General features: G+C 61.7%; 2 protein-coding genes across 2 annotated transcripts; both read right to left on the bottom strand.

The window, feature by feature from the left end:
* Positions 1–1130: 1130 nt before the first annotated feature.
* On the bottom strand, positions 1131–5133 carry OVCA2 (OVCA2 serine hydrolase domain containing). The gene is given in 3 exon segments (XM_069033451.1): positions 1131–4841; positions 4844–4927; positions 4929–5133. Coding segments are annotated over 3 exon segments (969 nt in total). The 5' UTR covers positions 5046–5133; the 3' UTR covers positions 1131–4073.
* Positions 5134–5147: 14 nt separating this feature from the next.
* On the bottom strand, positions 5148–23156 carry DPH1 (diphthamide biosynthesis 1). The gene is made up of 12 exons (XM_069033450.1): positions 23105–23156; positions 22207–22359; positions 19856–19919; positions 12269–12390; positions 10441–10595; positions 9732–9853; positions 8463–8531; positions 7599–7755; positions 6568–6668; positions 6246–6324; positions 5809–5940; positions 5148–5231 (listed from the first exon to the last, which is right to left on the bottom strand). Exons 1-12 carry the CDS (start codon positions 23151–23153, stop codon positions 5157–5159), a joined length of 1278 nt encoding a protein of 425 aa, XP_068889551.1. The 5' UTR covers positions 23154–23156; the 3' UTR covers positions 5148–5156.
* Positions 23157–23633: the final 477 nt, after the last annotated feature.

Raw genomic sequence — 23633 nt, 5'->3', positions numbered from 1 at the left:
CCTCTGACTCCCGCTTTTCCCATCGCTGCCGTTGGTGACCAGCCAAGCACCTCACACCTCCAGGATGGGGATTTTCGGGCATTCCCACCAGCACTCAGGTAAAACCACAGCTGTGTCCAGCACATCCATGCTGCAAAGTTGCCACTGCCCCAAAACCCACCCTCCATCCCCTGGGAAATACCTCCTAGTTTGTGCTCAGTCAACAGCACTGCAGTGAGGTCCAGGCCATGGTGACATCCCCTGGGTGAGGGGACATGTCCCATGGGCAGCACTGTGGCCCCTTGGACCCCACGCTCCAGCCCCAGAACGCTCCAGCTGCACTGTTGTTGTTTTGAAGGCCAAGTCTCTCCCGCTGACACCCTGGAATTAGTTTTTCTTCCAGAGTCCTTAAAAATATCCTGGATTCCTGACACTGAGACTTGTCTTCCAACGGCACTTCCAAGCCACTAGGCCTGGGGCCAGCCGTCAGTGCCGGGGAACAGAGGCCATCCGGCTCCCGTGCTCCTCCTCAGCACGGAGATCGCGGCAGTGCTGGGAAGGACTGTGGTGCCAAGGAGGATCACAGCCCCTGCCACGGCCCCTTCCATGGTGGAATGGTGCTCAGAGGGGCACAGGCACGGCACAAACACTGCCTTACCTCGGCAACGCACCCAGCAGCTTCGGAGCATGTCCCTCTGCACGGCCAGGAGGGTGGGAAGGGTCTTTGTGGGACCTCCAAGCCACGACCCTACAGAGCCTGGCGGCTGAGGACACTGTCTGCAGCGAAGGTCCCAAGGGACTCTCCCAGACGGGATTTCCCTGTGCATCCCTGGGAAAGCACGTGGCCCCAGAAAACTTCTAGACAAAGCCTGTCACCCACTCCTGGTTTTGCCAAGTGGCATCCTGGCACCGTAGGAATTTAGGGTGGGCTGGGGGGGGGCTGAGCCAGCAAAGCTGGCAGAGGCTGCAGGGAGAGGTGCTGCTGTTGCCCCCCCAAAGGCCGGGTGGGTGCCCACTGGCCCCACACGCTGTTGTTGCCATCTGACAGCTCTTGGCGAAACGGCCTTTTGTGATTCAGCCGTGTTTATCCCAGCCCGCAGCCCGGCCCAGCGTGGGTTTCCATGGAAAACTTCCATCCAAAACAAGGAGAGAGAAGGAGCTACAGCAGGAGTGACTCAGCCACAACTGGAAGCTTCTGCGAGTGAAGCAGGGAAGGGGGGGCTGTTCCCAACGGCTTGGTCCTGCTCCAGCAGCGGGGCCCAGGGATGGTCCCGGCTCTCCCCTGCCCGTGCCACTGCCACCTCGCAGGCAGCAGCTTGGCAGGTTTGGGGGAAGCCTCGCTGTAAAACCATCTGGGAAACACATCACCCTCCCGGAGCGCCCCCTCCCCACGCCTGTGCCAGGTCCCGCTGGTGGGGACAGAGGAGGAAGAGCGTGAGATGAGTAAGGCTCAAACCCTGGCACGAGCAGCACCTGACGCCAGGCTCGGCGGGACGTCGCTTTTTCCAGCACTGCCCACGGGAACCCCTACCCGTGCCTGGTGTGCCCCAAGTGGGTGGCTGGCAGGGTGGGCAGTGCAGTGACTTCGAGGTGACAGTGGCATAAGGGGAAGAGGTGCAGGGAGCTGGGGAGAGATGGAAAAAAGTTGGGAGTTTGCAGGGAAGAGGCAGCACTGGCAGAGCCTCCGCTTGTGCTGGGATCCTCCTGCCCTCCCTGGGACGCTGGGAGAGGCCTGGGGGCTCTGCTCGCCCAGGGAAGGGGGAGCAAAGCTCTGCTTGGCCGGGCCCTGCACTCCATGCCCACAGCAGGCTCGTGGCAAGCGGGGCCACGGACCTGTCCCTGAGGTCACACGGGTGGCTCCAATGGCTGCATTGGGGTGTGGAAAAGCACATCTAGGGACAGGGGTGACATCCCCCCTGCCAAAACACCCAGGCTCCCGGTGCTGCTGGTAACACTGGTGGCTGTCCCCAGGGCCCTCTTGTCCCAGGCAAGTGGCACAGCTGCCACCTGGAGCCCGGGCTCACTCCATCATTGCCCTGCCCAGCAACTGGGCCACGCTGTTTTGGGGGAAAAAACAACTCCCCTGGGCCACGCGGGGTGATGGAAAAGGAAACTCCCCAGCACCAAGCTGAGTGAGAGCTGGGACGACATCAGCGGGTCTTGTCTCCAGGCTCACCTCTGCGAGCAGCCAAGGAGTGTGGCTGCATCCCAAGAACAGACCTGGATCTGCCGGAGAGGCAGGGGCCAGCCCGAGGGCATGTCGCCAGCGGAAAAGGAGGGAGAGGGCAGGATTCCCCAGGCAAACCCCTCCGTCCGGCGTGGACACGCCGTGACAGCCGCGGGAGCCGCTTCCCTCCTCCCACCACACCGGAGCCAAGCAGGACCTCCCTCCGCTGCTCACACAGGCACCTCCTGTGGACAAAGGTCGCGTCCATCTGTTTTTATTCATTTATTTAAACCGCTACAGCAGCTACCCGGCAGGAGCCATCTTTATGCAGCCCCTGGGAAAGGGGCAGCTACTGCAGCACCCCAGCTCAGGTCACCCATCCCTCCCCGGGACTCACCCGAGGCAGCTGCCTGCAGACCTGGGACCGTGCTGCTCACTCGCCGCGCCCTGGGCTTCTTCTTCCCCTTCCCTCTTGCCGGGAGCTGCCGGTGCCTCCCGGTGCCCGGGAGCTGCCGGGGGCCGCAGTGCGGGCGGGCGTGCGGCCATGGCTGCGGTGCCTGGAGCTCGGCGATAATCAAACAGCTACCGGGGGCTGGCGAGCGCGGCCGCTGCCGTCCCTGCCCGGCGGCCCCGGCGCTCAGCGCGGGGAGAGCACAGACAAAGGCTCCGGTGCGTTGTCACAGCCGGTCGCCGCGTTCGGTCACAGCTGCAGCCGGGCGTGCAGCCCCAAGCTGCGGCACTCGCCCAAAAAACAGCTTCTGGTGTCCCCGCTGTGGTCACCGAGGGGTGCAGACACCCCACGCCTTCGCAGCGGGTGTGACACAGCCTACGTGAAGTGGCACGGCCTCCCAGCACTGCCCGAGCCCTGCCAGCCCCACAGGGCAAAGCAGCTGCAGGGAAACAGCCACATCCTCCTGCCACCATCACCATCGTGCTGCTGGCGTGACCAGCAGCAAACCAGAGGGTAAAAACACGGCAGGTTTGAGAAACGCTCACTTCTGCTGGGTTGGTTTAACCCATGGCAGCTCCCAAGCCTGTTCCCAGCTGAGTGAACACAGGAAGGGCTTCAGCAGCACAGCGTCCTCCGGCCCTTGCAGAGCTGACATTGCACTGCCCCGCTGCTCAAGCAAGGGGAAAATTAATATTTTTCACCCAATTTCCCTTTCACCGACTCTACACCCCCAAGCCATGGTTAGAAAAGCTCTGCTAGCAGACCCTCTGCTGAGACTGGTGCCCAGCGCTGAACTGGGCAGAAGCTGAGCAGGACACCTGCACCTGTAACAGCAATAAAGATTTTCGTGTGCTTCTGGATAATAGAGCCAGAAACAGTGACAAGTTTTTCTCACTCACGGAGGCACTTCGTAGAGAGAAGATTCAACACATGCACACTGAGCCATCAGGCATTTCATGCCTGAAGCAAACACCAGCCCTGGCATTGCCAAGGATGAGAGTGTTTTTCCAGGCCCAGACCAGCTGGAAGCTTGGCTTAACAGATATTAAAAACCAGGAGTCTTTGGGGTGGAAAACTGCAGGAGCTCTGTGCTCTGCAGACACTTACTGTGGCTTTTGAGCAGGTATTTGAGTCTCTGAAAGCACCTTGCACACAGAGCAGCATCACCCTCCTGCCTTCAACCCCCTCCTCAATGTCACACCCCCACACTCATGTTGCCTGTTACCTATATATGTTATATACATAATAATATATATTTTATATATACCTAAATCTGTATTATATACTCATGTATACAACAAAGCTGAAAAAGAAAGGGGAAAAAGAACCATTTAGCCTGGCCTGGGTGTACACTGAAGAGCAGAGTGTGCAGCGAGCTGTTCTCTGATCCCTCTGGAGGCATGGAAACAGTGATGTTTCACGGGACGGGTGGCTGCACCTGGCTCACCAGAGCCCTTTTTATTACAGAGCCCGTTCTCAAACCTCCCCAGCCCCTGGGCGCTCGGCCTGGCCCTGCGTGGGGCAGAACCGTTCCAGGAATTCCAGGTAGGCTTTCTTCTGCGCCGCAGCCGCGGGGATGAAGTGCCCGCCGGGGTGCGTGAGGACAACGGGCTCCACGAAGCACTGCGCCAGCTCCCTGCTGAGGGGTGCTGCGATGACGGCGTCGGTGTCCCCCACGATGTGCAGCGTGGGCAGGGCGATGGGATCCCGGTAGAAGTGTCCGTGTGCCGGGGCGCGGCTGGCGAACCCGGCCACCAGCACGGCGAAGGCCACCGGGAAGCGCGGGTCGCCGCGGGCCCGCAGGGCGCACACCATAGCGGCCAGCGCTGCGCCCTGGCTGAAGCCCAGCAGCCCGTCGAAGGGCCCGTGCTCCGCCAGCGCCGCCGCCACGGCCGACAGAGACTCCTCCAGCCCCGCCGGAGCTGCCGCCGCTTCCCCCGCCTCGAACGCCCCGGGCCCAGAGAACCACCAGCCGCGGGGGGGATCGTCCCCGTCGGGGTCGTCCTCGGCGCCGGCGGGCAAGGGGTGCGGCGCGTCGATGGCCACCAGCTCGGCGCGGCCGCGCAGGGCCTTGCGGAGCGCGCCGGTGCGCTGGCGGAGGCGGCGGGCGCTCTGCCGGTACCCGTGCAGCGCCAGCAGCCGCAGCGGCCGCGCCTCCGCCATGGCCGCGCCCCCGGGAGCGCCACTTCCGCCTTCCGCCTTCCCGCCGAAACGCTGCGCGCTGATTGGCCGGAGAGGAGAGAGAGAGCGCGGCGCGCCTTCGCAGAGGTGACGCGCGCCCCCTGGCGGTGGGAGGTCGCCGGAGGGGTGAGGACGGGGCGGCACCGACGGGGCGGGACGCGACCCCCGGTGCGATCGCGGGCAGGGCCGCAGCACGGCCTGGCCTTGAAAGGGGCAACTCTCCGCGGGCACCGGTGTGTTCACGCTACGCGGTGCATCCCCATTCATTCCAGCGACAGTAGAGGGGGGTCCCGGTGGTGCTTACCCAGGCGGGAGACATCGGCGATGCCCCCGCCTCTGCCCACGCCGGGTCCCAGAGCGCGGCAGCTGCGGCTGCACTCAGGAGGCTGCGGGGTCCCCGGTGCTCGGCTGCTCGCCACCCTCGGGCGGGGCGGGGGGCGCGGGCGGCTTCCCCTGCAGGGAGAGGGAGGGTCAGGGATGTCCCAGCCCCAGCCGGAGCTGCGATGAGCCAGTCCGTGCTCAGCCCACAGCACCGCGTGGGCCACTGTGGGGGGAATCCCCCCTTTCCCGGGGAGCCGCGGGGCTCGGCATGCGCTCACCCCAGCAAGGGCTGGGGGGGACCCGCGTGTCCCTCCCCCGGGCCGGGCTGGCAGTGTCCCCGTTACTGTTCGATGGCAACGACACCACGGGGTGGCGCTTTAGGTACGCGGCACCGGGCACCGAGCGGCACCGGGCGGCACCGGGCGGCACCGGGCGGCACCGGGCGGCACCGGGCACCGAGCGGCACCGGGCGGCACCGGGCGGCACCGGGCGGCACCGGGCGGCACCGGGCGGCACCGGGCACCGAGCGGCACCGAGCGGCACCGGGCGGCACCGGGCGGCACCGGGCGGCACCAAGCACCGAGCGGCACCGAGCGGCACCGGGCGGCACCGGGCGGCACCGGGCGGCACCGGGCGCTCAGCCCGTCCGCGTGCTCTCACCAGCCCAAGGGATGGAGCGGGGACCCGGTGACCCCTCCCCGCTGCCCACCTGCGCCGGCCGCCCGCGGCGTGGGGGCTGTGTGCCACCGTGGTTCACCGTCCAAGGCCCCAGGGACTGGCTGGCGTAGAAGTCCATGGGATAAGGCTGCTGCCACTCGATGTCCTGGAGAGCCACCGCAGCCTGCAGAGAGGACAGGGGATGAGTCCCGAGGGGGGGCCCGCAGAGGGGGAGGTGGTGGTGCTAGGAGAGGTCCCAGCATCCAGCTTGGTGTGCCGAGGAGGGCACTGCTGGGGCAAAGCTCACGGCACTGGGAATCGCACTGGTTTCACAGAAGATTGGATATCCCAGCAGCACGCCCGGACTGTGCACGGAGCACAGATGGAGAGAGGAGGGGACGCTGTCTGGCTACAGGGACATCCCCAAGCCTGCTCTGGTGCATCACCCCAAGCCAGAACTGGTCCCCCAAAACGGAGAGGGGTGCTCACCTCATAGGGTGTCAGCAGTGGCTTGCTGAAGGCTTCTCCCCAGTCAATGGAGAGCCGGGGACAGGCTACCTGCACCCACCTGGAAGGGAAATGTCACAACGGTGATGAGCGTTTTGGGAAGAACAAGCCACAATGAAGCCCCTCAGCTGCACCCCTTACTGTGCCAGCACCACCCTGGTAAGGACAGCCATGTCCCTTCCCTGCCCCGTGGACACAGCCATGTGCACAGTGACAGCAGGACAGAGGTGTCAGTGACAGCTTCAAACAGGAACTGGACAGGCATGGGGCACCCTGGGGCTGGAGAGGGGCCAGCAGCACTCACACATCCACCTCTGGGAAGAGCTTTAACTTGCTGGGGAAGATCTCAGACAGCAGCACCCGCACGTAGGACCGGCCCAGGGCGCGGAGACGCAACTCCAAGTGCTGTGGGGGAAAAAAGGCACATGGCAGGGTTAGGATCCCCCAGCAAGCCCCCCAAGCCCTGCCCACAGCCCCTTCCTGGCATCAGACCCTCTGTGGGTCCCAGCTCTGCCCACGGCCCTGTCCCCTTGGCAGTCATAGGCCAGGCGCAGTGTCAGGGACTGCGGCCATGGCTCCGGCTTGTGCCCAGCTCTCCCCAGCACGTGCCTCAGCCTAATGAAGTAATTACTGCTCAATGACAACAATCTGTTCTCGTTAGCGGCTGCCTGCCCTGGGACACCCACCTGTCGTGGGCTGGCTGCAGCCAGAGCTTTCAGGAGGAGGAGAGGGGCCAGAGATGTCCTTGTCCTCTGGAGCCAGCACTAATCACCCCCTGCCCAGCTGGCCCTGGCCATGCCCGTGTCCTGCCCGCTGCAGAAGAGCAGCTGCTGGGACTTTGCTGTCCTGCTCTGCCCACTGCTCCCTGCACTGCCTCAAATTTCACCTGTGGCTACCCCAGAATTTCTGGGTGTGAGCAGGACCACCATGCTCAGAGGGCAGAACCCTGTTGCCCTGCTCCCCTCACCCAGCCGGGGTGCAGAAAGCGCCAGCATGGCAGCTGAGCAGGGGCACTGAACCTGATTGGAAGTTCATCCAATTAAAACAAACCCAGCCAATTAATTGCCAAGCTGTCTGGCAGAGCGGGGGGGTTCTCCAAGACTGGCCAGCTCTCCCCAGGAACGGGTTTAATGAGCCCTTGTCCAGCCTCCCTCATCTGCTGCTAATTGCCCACACAGACCGGGGCCAGTGGCCACTGATGGGTTGCCAGCGGTGCCACATCCACCCTTGCCCTGGCAGCGAGGACACCAATGGTGCCATCGCTCACCAATTCTTCCCCCCACCCAACAGCAGCACCGGGTGCCCCGGTGGGGACACTGGGGAGGGGGCTGGTACCTGCAGGATGCTGGGGGAGCCCTGACGCCCCAGCGTGCCCAGGATGAGCCCCCAGCAGCGGGCACTGGTGGCAGAGCGGATGGCGTCCTGCCGAGCGCGGTGCATGCGCTCGTGGCTGTAGTGCTCCTGGGAGAACACTTTGCTGTAGGGATCGTACCTGCAAAGCACAGCCAGGCTCACATGCACCCCTCATCACCTGCCCCCCCTCCAAATGATGCCCTCATTAGCACTAATTGCCTCCCACAGCATCTGTCCTCCTGGCTGATGTAGGACCCAGCCGGCTCGTTAGGGGACAAGGACAGGGAGAGGGACAAGTGTCCCACCACAGCACCCCAACACCCAGCACAGCCTCGGCTCCGTGCTCGGCTTCACACTCAGCTCCCCCCCTATCCTGGCTCATCAATTATGAAGAATTCTTTGATTTGTTGCTTTGTTTGATGAGGAGAATTTTAATCAAATCCCACTCGGGTTTCGGCAGCTTCACCAGCGCCATAAACCTGACGTGTGCCTCCCGTTCGTAACAAACGACCTACTAGGAAATTCAGATTCCTCCAAATGGGCCCAGCCTTTCACTCCTGATATTTCATCTGCTTTCAGCGGCCTCATCATCGCGCTTTATGGCCTCTGCCTGCTGCAGCCGGGCTTTAATGGCTGCACCTCCACGAGCTTTCACAGGTACTTGTCAAAATGTTTATATTCAGACGGAGTAAATGGCTGGTGTTCATCTCCCCCGAAGCACCTCCTCACCCACCCCGTGGCCTCTCACCTGCCCATGCCTGCTGCAGGCAGCTGCCTGCCCAGCCCTGGGGACAGCTGGGGAAGCTGGGGTGCTCCCCACCATGGGATGGGAGTGGGTGCCAGTACCTGTATGCAGGTATCCCAGGGTTGGCAATCATGATGGACTCCAGGTGGAAGCGGCCGTCGCCCAAATACCTGCCGAGAGGGGAGGGAGAGCTGTGGCACTGGGGAACAGCAGCACCCCATCCATGTGTCCACCAGTTTCCCAAGCTGCAGCACAGTGGAGATGCCAGGAATCCAAGCTCCTGTGCTGGGACCCAGGGGCAGTGGGCACAGCCAGGGCTCCATGGCATGGCAGGGTTGGAGAGGCAGCCATGCTCGGAGCAAGGAGGGGTGCTCACACCGGCACGGGGTGGCTGGGAGCTGCTCCATCTCAATGGCTGCTTCTAGACGTTGCTGCTTCCATTTCTAATCGGATTTCCAGTCAGCAATTACATTTCAAAGCCTTTCATTCAGCTGCCCTAATGGAGTGAGGGCTTGGAAAATGAATTCAGACGTAAAACTTGACTAGATTTTGCCCTTAATTGGAGAATGACATTTTGGGAGATCAAAGCTAATTTGTCTGCAAAAGTTAGCCCCAGAGACGGTGCAAAGAAGAAAATAGTAATGCAGGGAGGACGCAGGTAAGGCCGAGTGCACCTGCACGGGTTGGTACCGCACCACTGCTCCTCTGCCAGCTGAAAGGACCCGCTCTCACCAATGCAGTGCCAGCCTGGCTGCCCCTGCCTGCTCCTGATGTCCTTGGAGAGATGGGACGTGGCTCAGGATGAAGCCAGAGCTCCCACCGACCCCGCACCCAGCAATCCTGAGCCCGGCTCCCTGCACGGCCATGCTTGGAAAGGCACCACCGCTGTTGGCTCCCAGCAGTGCAGGCAAGAAGGAGCTCAGCAGGGCCCCAACCCACACCTGGGCTCCCCGGCTCCCCCCAAGGGTGGGGTCTTTGTATTTATTTATTCTGCGGCACACTGTATTCACAGTACATTAAGCATTTCCATTACCTAAAATAATTAGGTGATAGGAAGCGAAGTGCTCCCTCTAATTTGCTGTCCTTAAATAAAATTAATGTTGCTGTGATGTTGGGCCCCGGCCATTTGTCTTTTCCAATTATCCACCCGCCCTTCCATCTATTATCTATTCTGATATACGACTCAATTATTTCCTCTGTGCTACAAGCACACGCCACTTAAAGCAGCGCAAGGAGCTGAAGGGGGCCCAGCCCAGCCTGTGGATTGTTCCTCACCACCTCCTGAAATTGCACAAAACCAGGCAGAGGGTGCAGGAAGGATGACAAGCCTGGGCCAGGCAGGAGGGTGCTGAAGGACACTGGGTACTTACACAATGGCATCCGTGTTCTGAGCAAGCCGGGGTGACGTACAGCCCAGGATCTCTCCTGGAGACAGCGGCTTACACTGGGGCACACACACCTTGTACTGGGAGCGCAGCTCCTGTGACACTGCCTGTGGGAGATGTGGGGTCAGCAGGGACAGACCATGGCGCAGAGGGTGGCTGAGGACCCCTGGGAACACCCCAGCTCTGTTGTGTCCCAGTGGAGGGGAACCAGCCCGCTCTGGGCGGCCCCGGGAACAGCCTGGTGCAGCCAGGATGCTCAGTGAGGCTCAACCAACGTATCAATTAAAAGACAAGGGAAAAGGCTTAACGCTTGGATAGCCCCGTGTTTAGATAGACATGGCTCAAGAGGCTCATTCATCTCCTCCCGTCCTGCCCAGCCGGCCGTTCAGGGGCAGACAGACAGACCCGCCGGAGCTTCCCCGGCCGCTGCCGGCACTGCATCAAAATGCCAAGTGCTCCACCGCCTGCCCTGACATTTCCAGAGCAGCTCCCAGGGGAGCTGGGGAGGGGGTGCCGCCATGAAACATTGATCAGAGTTATTATAAAGTACTTGATCAACATTATGGCAGCAGCACATTATTGCAGCGACTCGTCAGACGGGAACCGGCTCCACCAGCACCCCAGGGCAGCCGCTCCCAGGGCTGAGCCAGGGGAAAACTCAGGGGGAGACAAAAGCCAGGGATCTCCATCTCACCTGCACCGTGGAAACGAACTGGATGGTGCTGACCAGGGCCAGGGAGGTGCCTGCTGCGAAGTTGAAGCGAATGGTCTCAAGGAAATGGGATGCATCGATCTTTATGTCCACGAACACATAGAGCATCTTCAGCCCCTGCGTGGAGTCGATGGGAACTGGTGACGGGAAGAGACAGAGTCTGAGTGTGGGGTACACCCAGGGCTCCAGTGAGCCCCAGGCTTTTTCTGCCTGCAGCTGAGGGATAAAGCATCCCTATGCCCCAAACTGCCCTGGTATAGGCAGGGTGAGCTGTGCCACCCCTCTGCCTGTGCTGGCACCCAGGGCAGGGGGTGCAGACGGGAGCCACGGAGAGCACCCGCTCATTTCTCTCCAGATAATGGCAGCCTGGGGAATCAATGAACACAAATCTAATTACCCCTGGTGCTAAGAAGCCTTTGTCACCACGATTAAGTGAATAATTAAAGTACACAGAGTCCACATCGATCTGCAGCTCCGCATTCACTTCCCATTTTGGTGCTCTTTGCCTGATCACAATTAAGTGCAAATTACTCCCTCCTGCGGGGCACATGGGGCCAGGAGGGAGCAGGAAGCATCTGTGTGCCTCACCACTGGCCACCATGGTGACAGGACCACTATGGGCAGCTCAAAAGGAGCCCAGCATCCTCACAGCAGCCCGTGGGTAACCCAGTGTCCCCTGTGACCCACCGAACTCAGAGCAGGCAAGGGCAACAAGGCCATGGGCAGCAGATGGCAGCTGGGCTGGTGACAGTCAGCCTGGCAGTGCCTGCCTGTCCCTGCAGGGAGCAGCTCTAGCTGATGTGACTCCTGTTCCCTGGAGCAGCCTACGGCCCCTTCCTCCCCTTCCCGCTGTTCATTCATGAGCAGCAGCCTACAAACCAGGAGTTTTATACTCCCTGTTCCAGTGGTGCCCATAACCCTCCTTCCATAACAAAGCATCTAGCACACGTATTTATCACCACAAACGCTCACACCGACGTGGCTTTCAGGACAGAGTTCTCAACTGGGGAGTCAGTATTTCATACAGAGCCTGATGCAATTCTTCAAGCCCGTTTATAGGGCCCCATAAATGTCCAGGAGGGCTGCCAGGTGCCGGGAGCGTGGCAGCAGCAGGGATGCACACGCCTGCCGCTCACTATGGCAATTCTGCAGATCCACCTTAAAACCCAGAGCGTCTTATTGTTATTTTTGGGCTGATTCCATCCTGGGTGGACTTCAAAGTTAGCAGCATCTGGGACAGCAGCGCAGTTTCCATGGCAACTGGAGCCAGAGTACTGTCCGCCTGGGGAGCACACAGCCTCCTCCTCCTCCCTTCCCCGCCCAGCCTGCACTGTACCCACAAAGCCGCCTTTCCCGGCCCCGAGGCGAGTGGGACCCTCAGGCCCTCGCTCTCCTCTGCCATCATTCCCTTCCTCATCACTCCACAGAAGCCAGGTGGGGGGCAGGAGCAGCCTCATCTCTGCTGGCAGCTCCTGGGCCAGCGGGGTCCTGCCAAGCCATGGCCTTGCTGCTCTGCTCTTGGGCACAGGGCTGGATCCGATGCCGCAGCCGAACAGGATAAGCACACCCTGCTGTGCCCAAAATCCTGCCCGTGAGCAGACACCCAGCCAGCCTGGCCCCATCCAAAGCCAGCAGCTGAAGCTGAAGAACAGAAATCCCACTGGGAAGGGATTAGCCTTTGGCACTAAGTCTCTGAGCTGGCGTCGAGAGGGGTGTGGAGTTGCTCGGTGCGGCACGGTGGCAGCGGCACAGCCTCCACAGTGCCACACACGGCCACCCCAGCAGCACCCCGGGGCTGAGTGTCACCTACTTAGGCAGCTGTGTCCATAGTGCACCAGGAAGTCAGCGCCCAGGGCCCGGGCCGTGTAGTCATCCACGCAGCAGGCGCCGTAGGTCACGTCGCCCATCACCACCGCCTGTGCATCCGTGAATCTGTGGGAAAGTGCAGCACTGAGGGTCACGGCTGTGTCACCCCAGCCCAGGTTCTGCCCCCCAACCTCATGGCATGTCACTACCGGGGGACCCCGCGCTGCCACCGAGCCACGCGCCGAAGAGGACAAGCCCTGGCTACTCTCCGAGATGTCAACATGATTAAGCTGGAGAGCGGTAATCCGCCTCTTCAATTGGGTAAAGCTGTTTGCAATTCAGCGGATTATCCACTCATCAAACAACACGCTGCCAGATTCCTAATGCTCCAGAGGGGAGAGCAGCAGAGGGAGACCCGGCACAGCGTGGTGCCACCGCTTCCACCAGCCAGCCCTGGGGACAGCAGCCACCAAGATGAGCAGAACAGCTGTCCTGGCATCCCTTACGGTGCCAGCCAAGGCACCATCACCCCATGCATGGGCACCGTGTGAGCCAGTGAACCCAATCTGCACCTGGCTGTGTCACCCCTGGATGCCAGTTTGGCCAAACTGGGTGACCTCCAGAAGAGCTGGTGCTTAAATGGCACTTGGCAAGGAAAAGCACCAAACTACCACTGGTGCTGCCCACTACCCCCAGCGCTCCAGTCCAAACCCACCTGGCACCCGGCAGCCTGTGGGTGAAGGGGCACACACCAGCACTGAGCAGCAAAGCCAAGGCTCTGGCATGATTCAGAGACGCCACCTTTGTGGGTATTTTATTGCACCATTTTGGGGGATTATTAGCTTGGCTGCCTTCCCAGGGAGCTGCTGCGGCAGGATGAGAGCAGGTATCGCGATGACAAAGCCCCGTGCCTGGAGGGGCTGCTTAAACCAGATGCTAATTCCTTATTTACTCGAGGAGGCCGCACCAGCAGCTGTAGCTCGGTGCCAGCGGGGTCCCCCCAGCTGCTGGCACAGGGTTGGCGTGAGGGGACCAGGGAAGGAGGAGGCCCTGGCACAGAGTCACCCCCTCCAGCACCCAGCGCTGGCTGGGGGCCAGGGTCCCGCGCTCCCCTCAAGCGCCAGGCAGGGAGCGTTACGTCGGCGGCAAGAATAGAAATGGTGGGCAGAGCTGGGCAGATGGCAGAAGGTGGAGAAATGGCGGAGCGTGCTGAATATTAACAGCTCCGGCCCATCCGTCAGCGCCCGGGGAGGGGGACAGGGGAGTAGCTCTGCTGGAGCACCCCCGAGGAGGGGGCACAGCCATCCTCACCTCCTGCATCCAGCCTGGGCAGCTCCCACTCCACATGGTTTTCCAGGGGTTGGGGATGCAGCTGGGGAGCGTCAGAAGACGGGCTGGATCCTGCCAGCACCCAAATCCCGCGATTCCTCATGGCCAGCGTGGCCTGGGTGGGAGGATGGCTCCTCCACTGGCCACGCCATGGGGCTGGGGGCTGCCAGTGAAGGTTCGAGAAGGCTCTTCCCACCCTTTGGAGCCCCCAGCCCCCTCCTCTAATGAGAGGTGATAAGATGAACATGAATCAGACTCCACACATCTCAGCAAAAGTGGAAAATTATTCAGCTCCTTAAGATTCAGGATGGGGAGGTCTGACTCAGAGCGGCAGCCAGCGCCGCTTAATTTTTTATAGATTAAAATGTATGCAAATTGGCCCAAACCCCAGAGAAAGTCCCTGGGGGTGAAGAGCAAGAAAGTGAAATAGCAACGGTGGAAGGAGGAGGGCAGAGGTGCCCGTGGCCCTGCCTGGTGTGCAGGGCTGCAGCTGGGCAGGGAGAGACGGGGCTGAGCCCTGTCCTGGCCATGGGCAAGATTCCTCCTCTGGCTGCAGGGAGCGGAGTCACAGCTGAGCAAAGAAGCCACGGGATGATGCTCGGTGAGGAGGGAACCCAATGAATGGTGCTGGCAAGGCCAGGAGCCTGGTGGTGCTGCAGGAGAGGCTCCAGGACGGCACACACCGCGATCACCCGCTCCGGCTGGGCTGGACAATCGAGCGGAGCCGTAATCATCTCCCGAGACAAATCAAAGGCAAGCGCCAGGGCCTCCCCTTGATGTTTTAATCAGTTCGGTGTCGCCAGAGTCTTTCATCAAACTACAGAGGAAGGAAATGTCAATTAGCATCCACCTGCCTCCGACACGGGCTGGGGAACTGCTCACCAACCAGCCCGGACCAGGACGTGGACAAGGGGCAGCCATGGGAGCGTCCTCGTCGGCGTTTCGTGTCCCTGGAAGTCGTAACAGCCGCAGACGGGTCCCAGCAGTGTGCTGGCAGTGGTGACAGGGATGTCCCCACCCAGAGCCTAGACACTCATTACAGCTGGGAGCTCATGAATATTGAACACGTGGGGAGGTTATTCATCTTTTACGTCCCGCAAACCCCGGCTCATTCTGAAAAACCGCCTGGCCTTAGCATTTTTCTCATCTCCCCCTAATTCATTATCTGCTCCTTTAAACAGATGGCTCCCAAAATCCCATTTATAAAGCGCCATGCTCAGCACTGGCAGGATGTGCTCCAGGGTGGGCCAGGTCCCAGCCACGATCCCAGCTGGGACCCCCCTGCCCTCCCAGCCCGGCTCCCCAGTGCAGGATAGAGGCAGCAGCAATCCAGGGACAAGTTTGGGGGGCTGAAAACATTGGATCAGAGACATGCACACACAGGGCCTGCATGTCTCCAAGCCAGTCCGTGTCACCTGAGCACAGGCACTTGGCTGGAGCAGCCCTGATTTATCCCAGCCCCTCGAAAAATGAATGAGAGCATTTGCTGCTGGCAGGAGTGCAAGGTCCCTTGGCAGTGTGTGAATGATACAGTGCTGGTCCTCAAGCCATGAGGCAGAGCCGCTCTTCCCCAGCAGGGACGAGTCCTCAGCCCCTGTGTGTCCATCAGCCCTTGGTGGGGAGGGGACTGAGGGGACTGGGCTGAGAGTGGCCAGTCCTGGCACCACGGGGCTATGGGAGGATGGAGCCAGCACTGGGATGCCTGCACGTTGTGCTGGCAACAGGGACATGGTGCAGACTGCCCCTTGCTTCACAGCCCCCTGCCTCACCTGCATGTGGCCCTTCACATACCCCACAACCACCCCACAAACCCCACACACCCCACACCCACTGCCTGCCCTGTGCCCAACGCCAGCATGTCCCAGGACACCCATGGGGGCTGAGCCCAGCTCTGGCTGAGAACAGGGCACTTAATTAGTGGAGAAGTCCATCACCAAGCCCCATTACCAGACTCCCAGCTTCATTAGCACAGGAAGGCTGCACATAATTAAAATAACGAGTTTGCGATTTTATTGCAATTGGTGCTGGAAGAGCCCAGCTGCAGCTGGGCAGTGATGGGGCCTCACAGAGCTTCTGCAAGAGGAGCAGGATGGGGAGAGGTGGCTGTCCCCACAGCCCCCCAGGGGCAACCATCTCCAGCTGGGTCCCCTCCCCTGAGGGGACTTCCCACTCTGTCCTCACTATAGGTGCCAGGGCAAACACCACCATCCCAAGGGGCATGTCCCAGGGCACCCCAGTTTTGCTGGTCCCGTAGCAGCAAAAAAATCCCAAAATAAGGCAAACCAAGGGCCAGTGCTTGTGGGTTGTAAAGCCACCATGACCATCCTGTGCCTGGATGGTGCCTGTCCCCTCTTCACAATGGCCAGGCCACAGAGCTCTGTGGGATACGAGGAAGTGGCATGGGGCACATGGTGGTGGGCACCACACCTGTGCTGGCACATCCCGGCCCTGGGAGGTGACAGCCCTGTAGACCCCACACATTCCACCCTGCCCTATCCCACTGGTGCAGCCACCACCCGGGTAGAAGGTTTTGAACATCTCCAATGAAGTGAGAACTTCATTCCTCCTAATGATGCTGTTGTGTGGTTAATGACAGTGATTAAATTCCCCTGCACAGCGTGCACCCGCTGCCAGCGCCTCCAGGTTGTGCTTAAAGGACAAGGGGAGAAGGGAAGGCAGTGCTGGCCAGCAGAGCCACAGCACTGTGCAGCTGAGGCCAGATCCTGACCTGTGCCAGTGTCCCAGGGTGGCCTTTTGGGACCTCCTGGTGATGCTGCCAGCTTCATCACAGCATTCAGTGCCACACTGCTCAGTGCCACATGGCAGACCTGCCTAGCCAAGGGACTGGGTGCCTGCTGGCGCTGGGAACCTGCTGGGCACACCAGCCATGGCACAGGCGACCGCCGGGCACACCGGTCATCAGGGGCTGTTTTGTCCTGGCCATAGTGGGGCATTTCAAGCTCTGCCACAGCTGTTGGGCTGGGCACACAGATGTTTAACTCTTTATTGCTCAACCAGGACCTGCTGTCACTCCAAAAAGTCCCCATATGCTCCTGAGTCACCAGGATGAGACTTGGATGGTCTGCGTGCCTCCAGCACCGCCTCGCATGGATCTCCAAAAGCCATTGGGAGTTGGGAGGTGTTTAAAGCTGTGGCAGAGCAGCCTGTGTTGGCATCAGGACACCCCTGGGCCCCAATGCCATCACCCATCCCCACCACTGATTAGCAGGAGCCTCTCACCCCGTCGTGGCACAGGAAGACAGAGGGATCAGCAGCTGCGAAGCCTGACAGCCGACTTTATTAACACGGAATCAAAAGCCCAGCTGAGAGCCCAGCTGATCCGTCTGCTCCAGCCCCGGCAGGGAGGGGAGCAGGGGTCCGCTCCTGGCTGCACAGCTCCCAGCTGCAAGCTGGTGGTGCAGGGGGACACGACTGCCACCTTCCCGGCACGACAGCGGGTGGGCTGGGGGGCTGCCCCCTCACCGAGCCGTGGTCCGAGCTCCCCCCACGCGGCTCTCCACGCTGCCGCCCCCCAGCACGAGTTTCCCTCTGCCGAATTACATCAGCCGTGACAAATGGAGCCAATTTGGAAGGTGCCGGGAGCGTCGTGATGCGGCGCCGGCAGCGCGCAGACCCCGGCCCTGCCACCCCCCCTCCCTTCCTCGCAGCCAGCTTGCCCCGGCACAGCTTTGACAATGACAAACCTATTAACGGTAATTAACTGGCCTCACACCGGTCAATGCTCCGAGTACGCTCTCGATTTCAAAGGCTGCAGGCTAAGAACCCCACGGCGCCTCTGATGCTTCAGCTACATCTTCATCTCCCACAGCCCCTCGGGGCTCGAAAAGTGCCAGTGCAAAAGCTGGGAAGCTCAGACCCCTCCCCTCCTTACCCCACGGGGCTCCCCGGGTGCCTGCTCGCTCCCACATGGCAGTGAGGGACGTGGTGACACCGCCAACCCACTGCACGGGGACAGACAGACACAGAGCGAGCACCGTGTCCTCCCCGAGCCGCCTGTGATGCGGGGGAGTGAGCCACATCCCCGCTCTCGGCTCTCCCCAGCACCACCAGGCCACGGCACAAATATTCTATTAAAAGGCAGCTCCAGCAGAAGGGATAAATATTCCGTCTGAGTGGCAGCTGACACGGCTCCAGTTCAACCGGAACACACAGGGGTGGGCACTGTCACCCCAGGGGCACCAGCCCCGGGCATGGCTCTGCAGCCAGCAGCAGAGAATGTAGCGGGAACTCACTCCCCAAACTCCCACCAGCAAGGACAGGGCAGGAGGCTGTGGGGATGGACTGGGGAAAGGGGCTGCTTGCTGAGCAATGCCCCCCGTGGGCACAAAGGTATTCCTGTCACGCTCAGCTCTCACATCCTCTCTGTCACCAGAAGGGGACACCAGCCCAGAGCTGATGGTACCCCAAACACCTGTCCCCAGCCTGGCCACAGCAGCCAGAGCACGCGGCTGCAATGATTCCTGTCACGTCGGAGACTCATCCGGCCCCAGCACTGGGTGAGGAGGGCCAGCAGGAGCGGGCGGCCGAGCTGCAATTCCACATTAATGCTGGCGATGAATATTAATAGCAGGAAGAGGCAGGAACTAACGAGGCCACCTGCCGATTCACACCTCACCTCTGGCAGTGTAACCGGTCCTGAGTGTGTCCCCGAGAGAGTGGACACAGGGCTGGGCTCACTCCTGCCCACAGCCACAATCCTCTGGCTGGCAGTGCTGGTACCCAGCACAGCCACATCCCAGCCAGGATCACGGATGGCACTCAGTGCTCTCCGTAAGGGACTGGCAGTGGGGTGTCTCTGGGTGATGCATGGTGGCAGCGAGGGAAGGATACGGCCCTCCTGCTCAGCCTTGAAGCCATCCCACATCCAAACACCATCCCATCAGTGCCCCCACATCCCCTCCCTTGGCTGGGCACCTCCACCCACGCAGCACCCATCTCCCACCAGCACCCCTCACCAGCCTTGTGGAGCACCCCCAGCAAAGAGGGCGAGTCCAGCAAGGACTCCAGCACCCCAGAATCCACCTACACCCCGGCATTCAGCACCCTGGAATCCACCATCCACCGGGAAAGTGGGGCTTAAGGTTTCATTCAGATAAAAGAGCCCCTTAATCCACTGCCTTTGAAGTCGGAGACATGAAAGCGGCTGGGTGCCAAAGCCGGAGAGGAGGCAGCTCCACTTAAAGGGACAAACCCACGCAGAGCTGCCCACACTCGCACCCATCCCCTGCCCCCCGTGCCCGTCCCCTGCCCGTGCCCACCTTCCCACCCAGTGTGGGGCTGCCGTGATCCCTGCGGGGGAGACGACGGCAAAGCGGGGACAAAGCCCGCGGGCACGGCTGCCTTCCCACCCGGCACGGCAGCGGCAGCTTGGCTCGGGGTGGGGAGGCGAGGCTGCTGGCCCCGGGAAGGCAGCTGCTAATGAGTGCCACGACCCCGATGGCAGACGAGGCACGAAGCGCTATTAGCACTAATTCATTGTGCTAAAACAGAGAGGGGCTGCGGAGGGGGCTGTGGTGGGTGGGGAGGAAGGCAGGCGCGCTCGGCAGGAAAGAGATCACGGCCAATTTCTGCAAGGTGCCTGCATCCACTGTCACTGCACAGCCCAGCTCCTCTCCGGTGCCTCAGCCTCGCCTCTCAAGCGGCACAAAAAAATCAAGAGAGGAGCCGCGGTGAAGGGGTCACCCAGCAGGAGTGACCCTTTCCGTGCTATCACCATGGCCTCAAGCCTCCCCAGTCGCAGCAAGGCTGCCCCTGAGCATCTCCGTGCTGGGCAGCGTGGCTGCACAGGCAGGACGAGGCCATGGGGGAGGAGGACGGGTCTGTGCCGCAGCGGTGGCCCCGCTGCCAGCCCTCCCCTGGCTGTGCTGCCGTGGCGAGCACGCGGGCACCGGGCTGGCGTCAGCTGGTTGTTAACACGGCTGCTCCCCAGCTCCAGCACCCCCGCGGGGGCCCCGGCACGCTGAGCCTGTCAGCAGCTCCCAGCACAGCGGAGAGGGAAGGAGAAGCCAAGCAGCGAGGGCTGGGCTGGCACCGTGCCGGTCCTTGTCCCCAGGGCTGGCAGCAGGTCCCTGTGACCTGCCGCAGGGCTGCCCAGCCAGGCTGCGGCCCCATGAGCGCAGCCACAGCATCCCCTCATCCATAGCCCTGGGCCTCATCCTGCCCAGTGGCCACTCTATTCCCAGCAATAGCCCTCACCCCCTCCCCAGTCCTGGAGCCCAGCAGGGAAAAGCCGTGGTCTTACCGCTCAATGATGTCAGCGATGGTGCAGGCAAACATGAGGAGCCCTTCCGGCATCTGCAGGGCCACTGGGAAGAGAAACACCCACGGGGTTAGGAGGGGCTGGAAGGGCCATCCTGAAGTGAGGACCAGCTCAAGGTGCAGCCACAAACCACCCTCCCCAAACCAGGCAGGCGTTGGCCAAAAATCTGGGTGGCTCTGGCAGCTGGGGTGCACACCGTCCTGCCTTGGGCTGTATCCACTCTCCCTATGCACACACCTCATCCCTCTCTGAACCTGCTGACACTGCTGGTCTCTCCCACTTCCCACAGTAATGACTTCCAGATTTTAATTATGTGCTGCACAGGAAAAGATATTCTTCTGTTTATTTTAAACCTGCTTCTAATAATGTAAATGCGTGCCCCTGGTTCTCCTGGTACAAGAAAGAGTGAATAATCATCCCCTGTTCAGCCTCTCCACATCATTCACAATTCTACCTCCCTATCATATCCCCCTTCGTTCACCTCTTTTCCAGCTAAAGGATCTAAATCTATTTAATCTCTCCTTATACAGAAGCTGCCCCAAACCTTTGATCATCCTCGCTGCTCTTCTCCACACTCCCCTCTCAGCTTCTCTCCCCATTTCAGGAGGGTGGCCAGCAGCAGCCGCAGCATTGTGCCTTGCAGGAATTTATTCAACAACAAATTATTTTTCCTCATTTGCTCCCTCCTCACAGCTCAGAACAATCCCTCTTCCTCCAAAGGCCAGCAGACTGCCCAGTGCCTGGGGCCCAGCCAGGAGCCCCCCACGGGGTGGTGGGGAGGAGCAGGGACCACGATGGAGGAGGTGAATGGAGAAGGCCCCATTAATCCTGTTGTTGTTTCACCTCCCAATCCCACTAAGATATCCCAGCTTCCATGCTATCTATCCAAACACTCCCTCCAGATTCCCCTCCAACAAAATCCCCATGCTGCCAGGCCCAGCCCGCTGGCCAGTGTGGAGCTGTGTAAAGGCTTGGCTCAAATCGGGCTGATCCCACCCTGCTCCAACCTGCAAGGCCCAAGGAAAGCTGCACGTGCTCTGCCAGCCCCTGCCTGACCTGGCAGGGATGAGGGCTGTGTGTCCCAGCATCCCCCAGGCCATTTGAGACCATTTTGGCCCATTTGGGGCTGCCCTCCACCCCAGATCTGCAAACAGGGCGTTGGCAGGAGGCAGCTGGGTTGCTCTCCACCATCACAGCACAATGACAAGGGGTGCCCCCCAGCCCCCCCAAACCCCACAGCAGGCAGGGCACAGGCAGGGCTGGCTGCAGCCCGGTGGGAGGCTGCGTTCCCCCAGCAACGAGCCCCTGGCTGGTCTCTGCACACGCGGATTTTTAAATCCCAGCACGGCTGGCTGGCTGATGGGCTCTGCTCCCAGCTCGGAAGCCTAAATCCCAGCCGCATATTTACATTTAATTAGGAGGTGCCAAGCAGCAAAACACAGCAAGGAAAGCCAGAGCAGCACGGCTGGGCGGCCTCGCCGTGTCCTGATGGGACACGTCCAGCCCTGACTCCCACACTGCAGCTGGGATGCACCGGGCAGCTCCACACCCTCCAGCCCTTCGGCATGGCAGCCGGGAGCAGCTCAGCTTCCAGAACATCCCCCGTGACGCCTGCCAGCCCTGCCAGCTCGGTGGCAGCAGGCAGAGACGTTCCCAGGTGGATACAGAGCATTTCAAATCTGGCTCTGCCACACGGCCCCACGAGCAGCCCCTGCCTGCGCGTGAAGTGAGGGTGGGGACGCCGCTGACACCCGGGGATGGAGGGGGAGGCTCCGTGTCCTGCTCGCTGTAGTTGATCACATATTGCTCAGTGGGATGCACAGGCTGTGCAGGGAAAGCCCTGGCACCGCTCCTGAAGCCTTCACAATCGTTCCCAGCTCCTCTGGGGCTACACAACCCTCTGAGGAAGGCTCAGAGCCCCCAGGACCCCGAGGAAGGTTCAGAGCAGAGAGCAGCATGGCCTAGCTCCCTGCCAGCCCCGCCCCGGTGTTGTGGGGCTCCCTCTTCCCGGCCCCGGCAGCGTGTTAGGAAAGTGCAGGGAGAGAGGAGAGGCAAGAGGAGCACAGCAGGGACCTGGCCAGCATCCCAGACACGTCTCCAGGCTGACAGGTCCGCGCAGCTCAACCTGTCCTGTCCAATGTGATTATAATCCAGAGATACAGATCTATTAACCCCCCTCGAGAGGAGGAGAGCTCGCCAAGACAGAGCCTAAACACGCCGGGGCACAGCAGCAGCTCGGCCCCACCCCTGCCCCATGGGGGTCCCACTGCGGGGGAGGGGCTCAGCAGCACAAACCAGCCCCAAAACCGCTCATTCCCCGGGTCAGCGCTCACCCTTCTTGGCCTGAGCCTGCCGGATGCGCCAGATGGTCTTGGGGATCTCGAAGTTGTAGTTGGGGGGCAGGGCCTCCGCCGCCTCCCGCAGCGCCGCGTTCCCGAGGATCTCCTCGGGGATCTGCTGTGCCACGTGCCGCGCGGGGCCTCGGGCTGTGGGACAAACGGGGGCACCCAAAGGAGGGATCAGGAGGGCACAGCAGCCCGCACCCCACGGGCCACCAGCATCCTGCTGTCCTCACGTCAGTCCTTGGGTCCAGCGGGAGAAGGGTCGCTGTGCTCAAACCCCTAGGGACAAGCGGGGAAAAGGGGTGGGGTCCTGCCCTTCACGCTGGGGGCAGATTGCTGGCGCTTTTTTGGGGAACAAGGCTTTTTTTAGCCCAGAAAGCACCGCTGTAACTATGTGAAACGCTGTGAGTGCAGCTGGCCGTCCGCACACCGAGGGGACACCACGCACAGCCCCTCACGGCTCATCCGCCAGCACCCCGGCAACACCCTAATGCGCCCCTGTTTCCCCAACAAGGGGATCCCGTTATCCCACCGGGAAAAAGCCACCCAGCGCCGGGTGATCCATCCCCGGGAGCCTCATCCTGAAGCCGCCCCCCGACAGCAGCCGCCCCCCTACATCTCGGCGATGCCAGAGTGCGGCGGGGGAGTGACAGCAGGGGGATTATTCACTATTTCCAGCCCAACACCAGCACTCACGAGCCACCAAACCCTCCCCGCACGGCCCACGGGACAACCGACAAAGGGCCAGCTGGGCCGGGCCGGCGGCGGGGGTGGCCGGGCCGGTGGCGGAGCCACCTCCCGCTGCCGGCCCGGCCTCCCTCATCGAGGCAACCAAAGCAGCGCCCGGTAGCGGCACCGGGAGCCCCGCGCTGACCCGGTCCCAGCCCACCTTTGGCGGGCACCGGGGCCGCGCTCCCGACCCGCACGGGGGCCGCCATGGCTGTGGCGCACGTGGAGGCGGGAAGGCAGCACTAAGCGATCCCCGCGCGAGGCGGAAGCAGTCGCCGGCCGAGAGATCGAGCGGAGGCGCGCACCTGCGGGCCCCGACGGGACGGGCGGAGCGGCGGGGACCGAGCGCTCCCGCCACGGTCCCGACGGGACACTGGGTGTGCAGTGGGGTGTGACAAGCGCTGCGATGGCGGGGCTGTCCGCCCTTCACGTCGGGGACGTGGTCCCGCCGCATCCCTCCCGGTGCTGACAGCTTCAGGGTTAACGGTCTTAACGTTAACAAAGGGACGGGGCGGGGGCACCGGGGACGTTGTCATGGTGACGGGTCCGTTTCCCCCCCCCCCCCCCCCACTCCCGCCCCTGTCGTGGGGCAGAAGCCACGTCCCTGCGGAGCCTGGGGCAAGAGGGACCAGAGGATAATGGGGACCCCCTGGAGACAGCGGGGATCCCGACGGTGCAATAAGGACAGC

The sequence above is a fragment of the Aphelocoma coerulescens genome, chromosome 19 (genome assembly GCF_041296385.1).
Source record: "Aphelocoma coerulescens isolate FSJ_1873_10779 chromosome 19, UR_Acoe_1.0, whole genome shotgun sequence".
NCBI lineage: Eukaryota > Metazoa > Chordata > Aves > Passeriformes > Corvidae > Aphelocoma > Aphelocoma coerulescens.
This window is presented reverse-complemented; position numbering and strand designations above follow the sequence as displayed.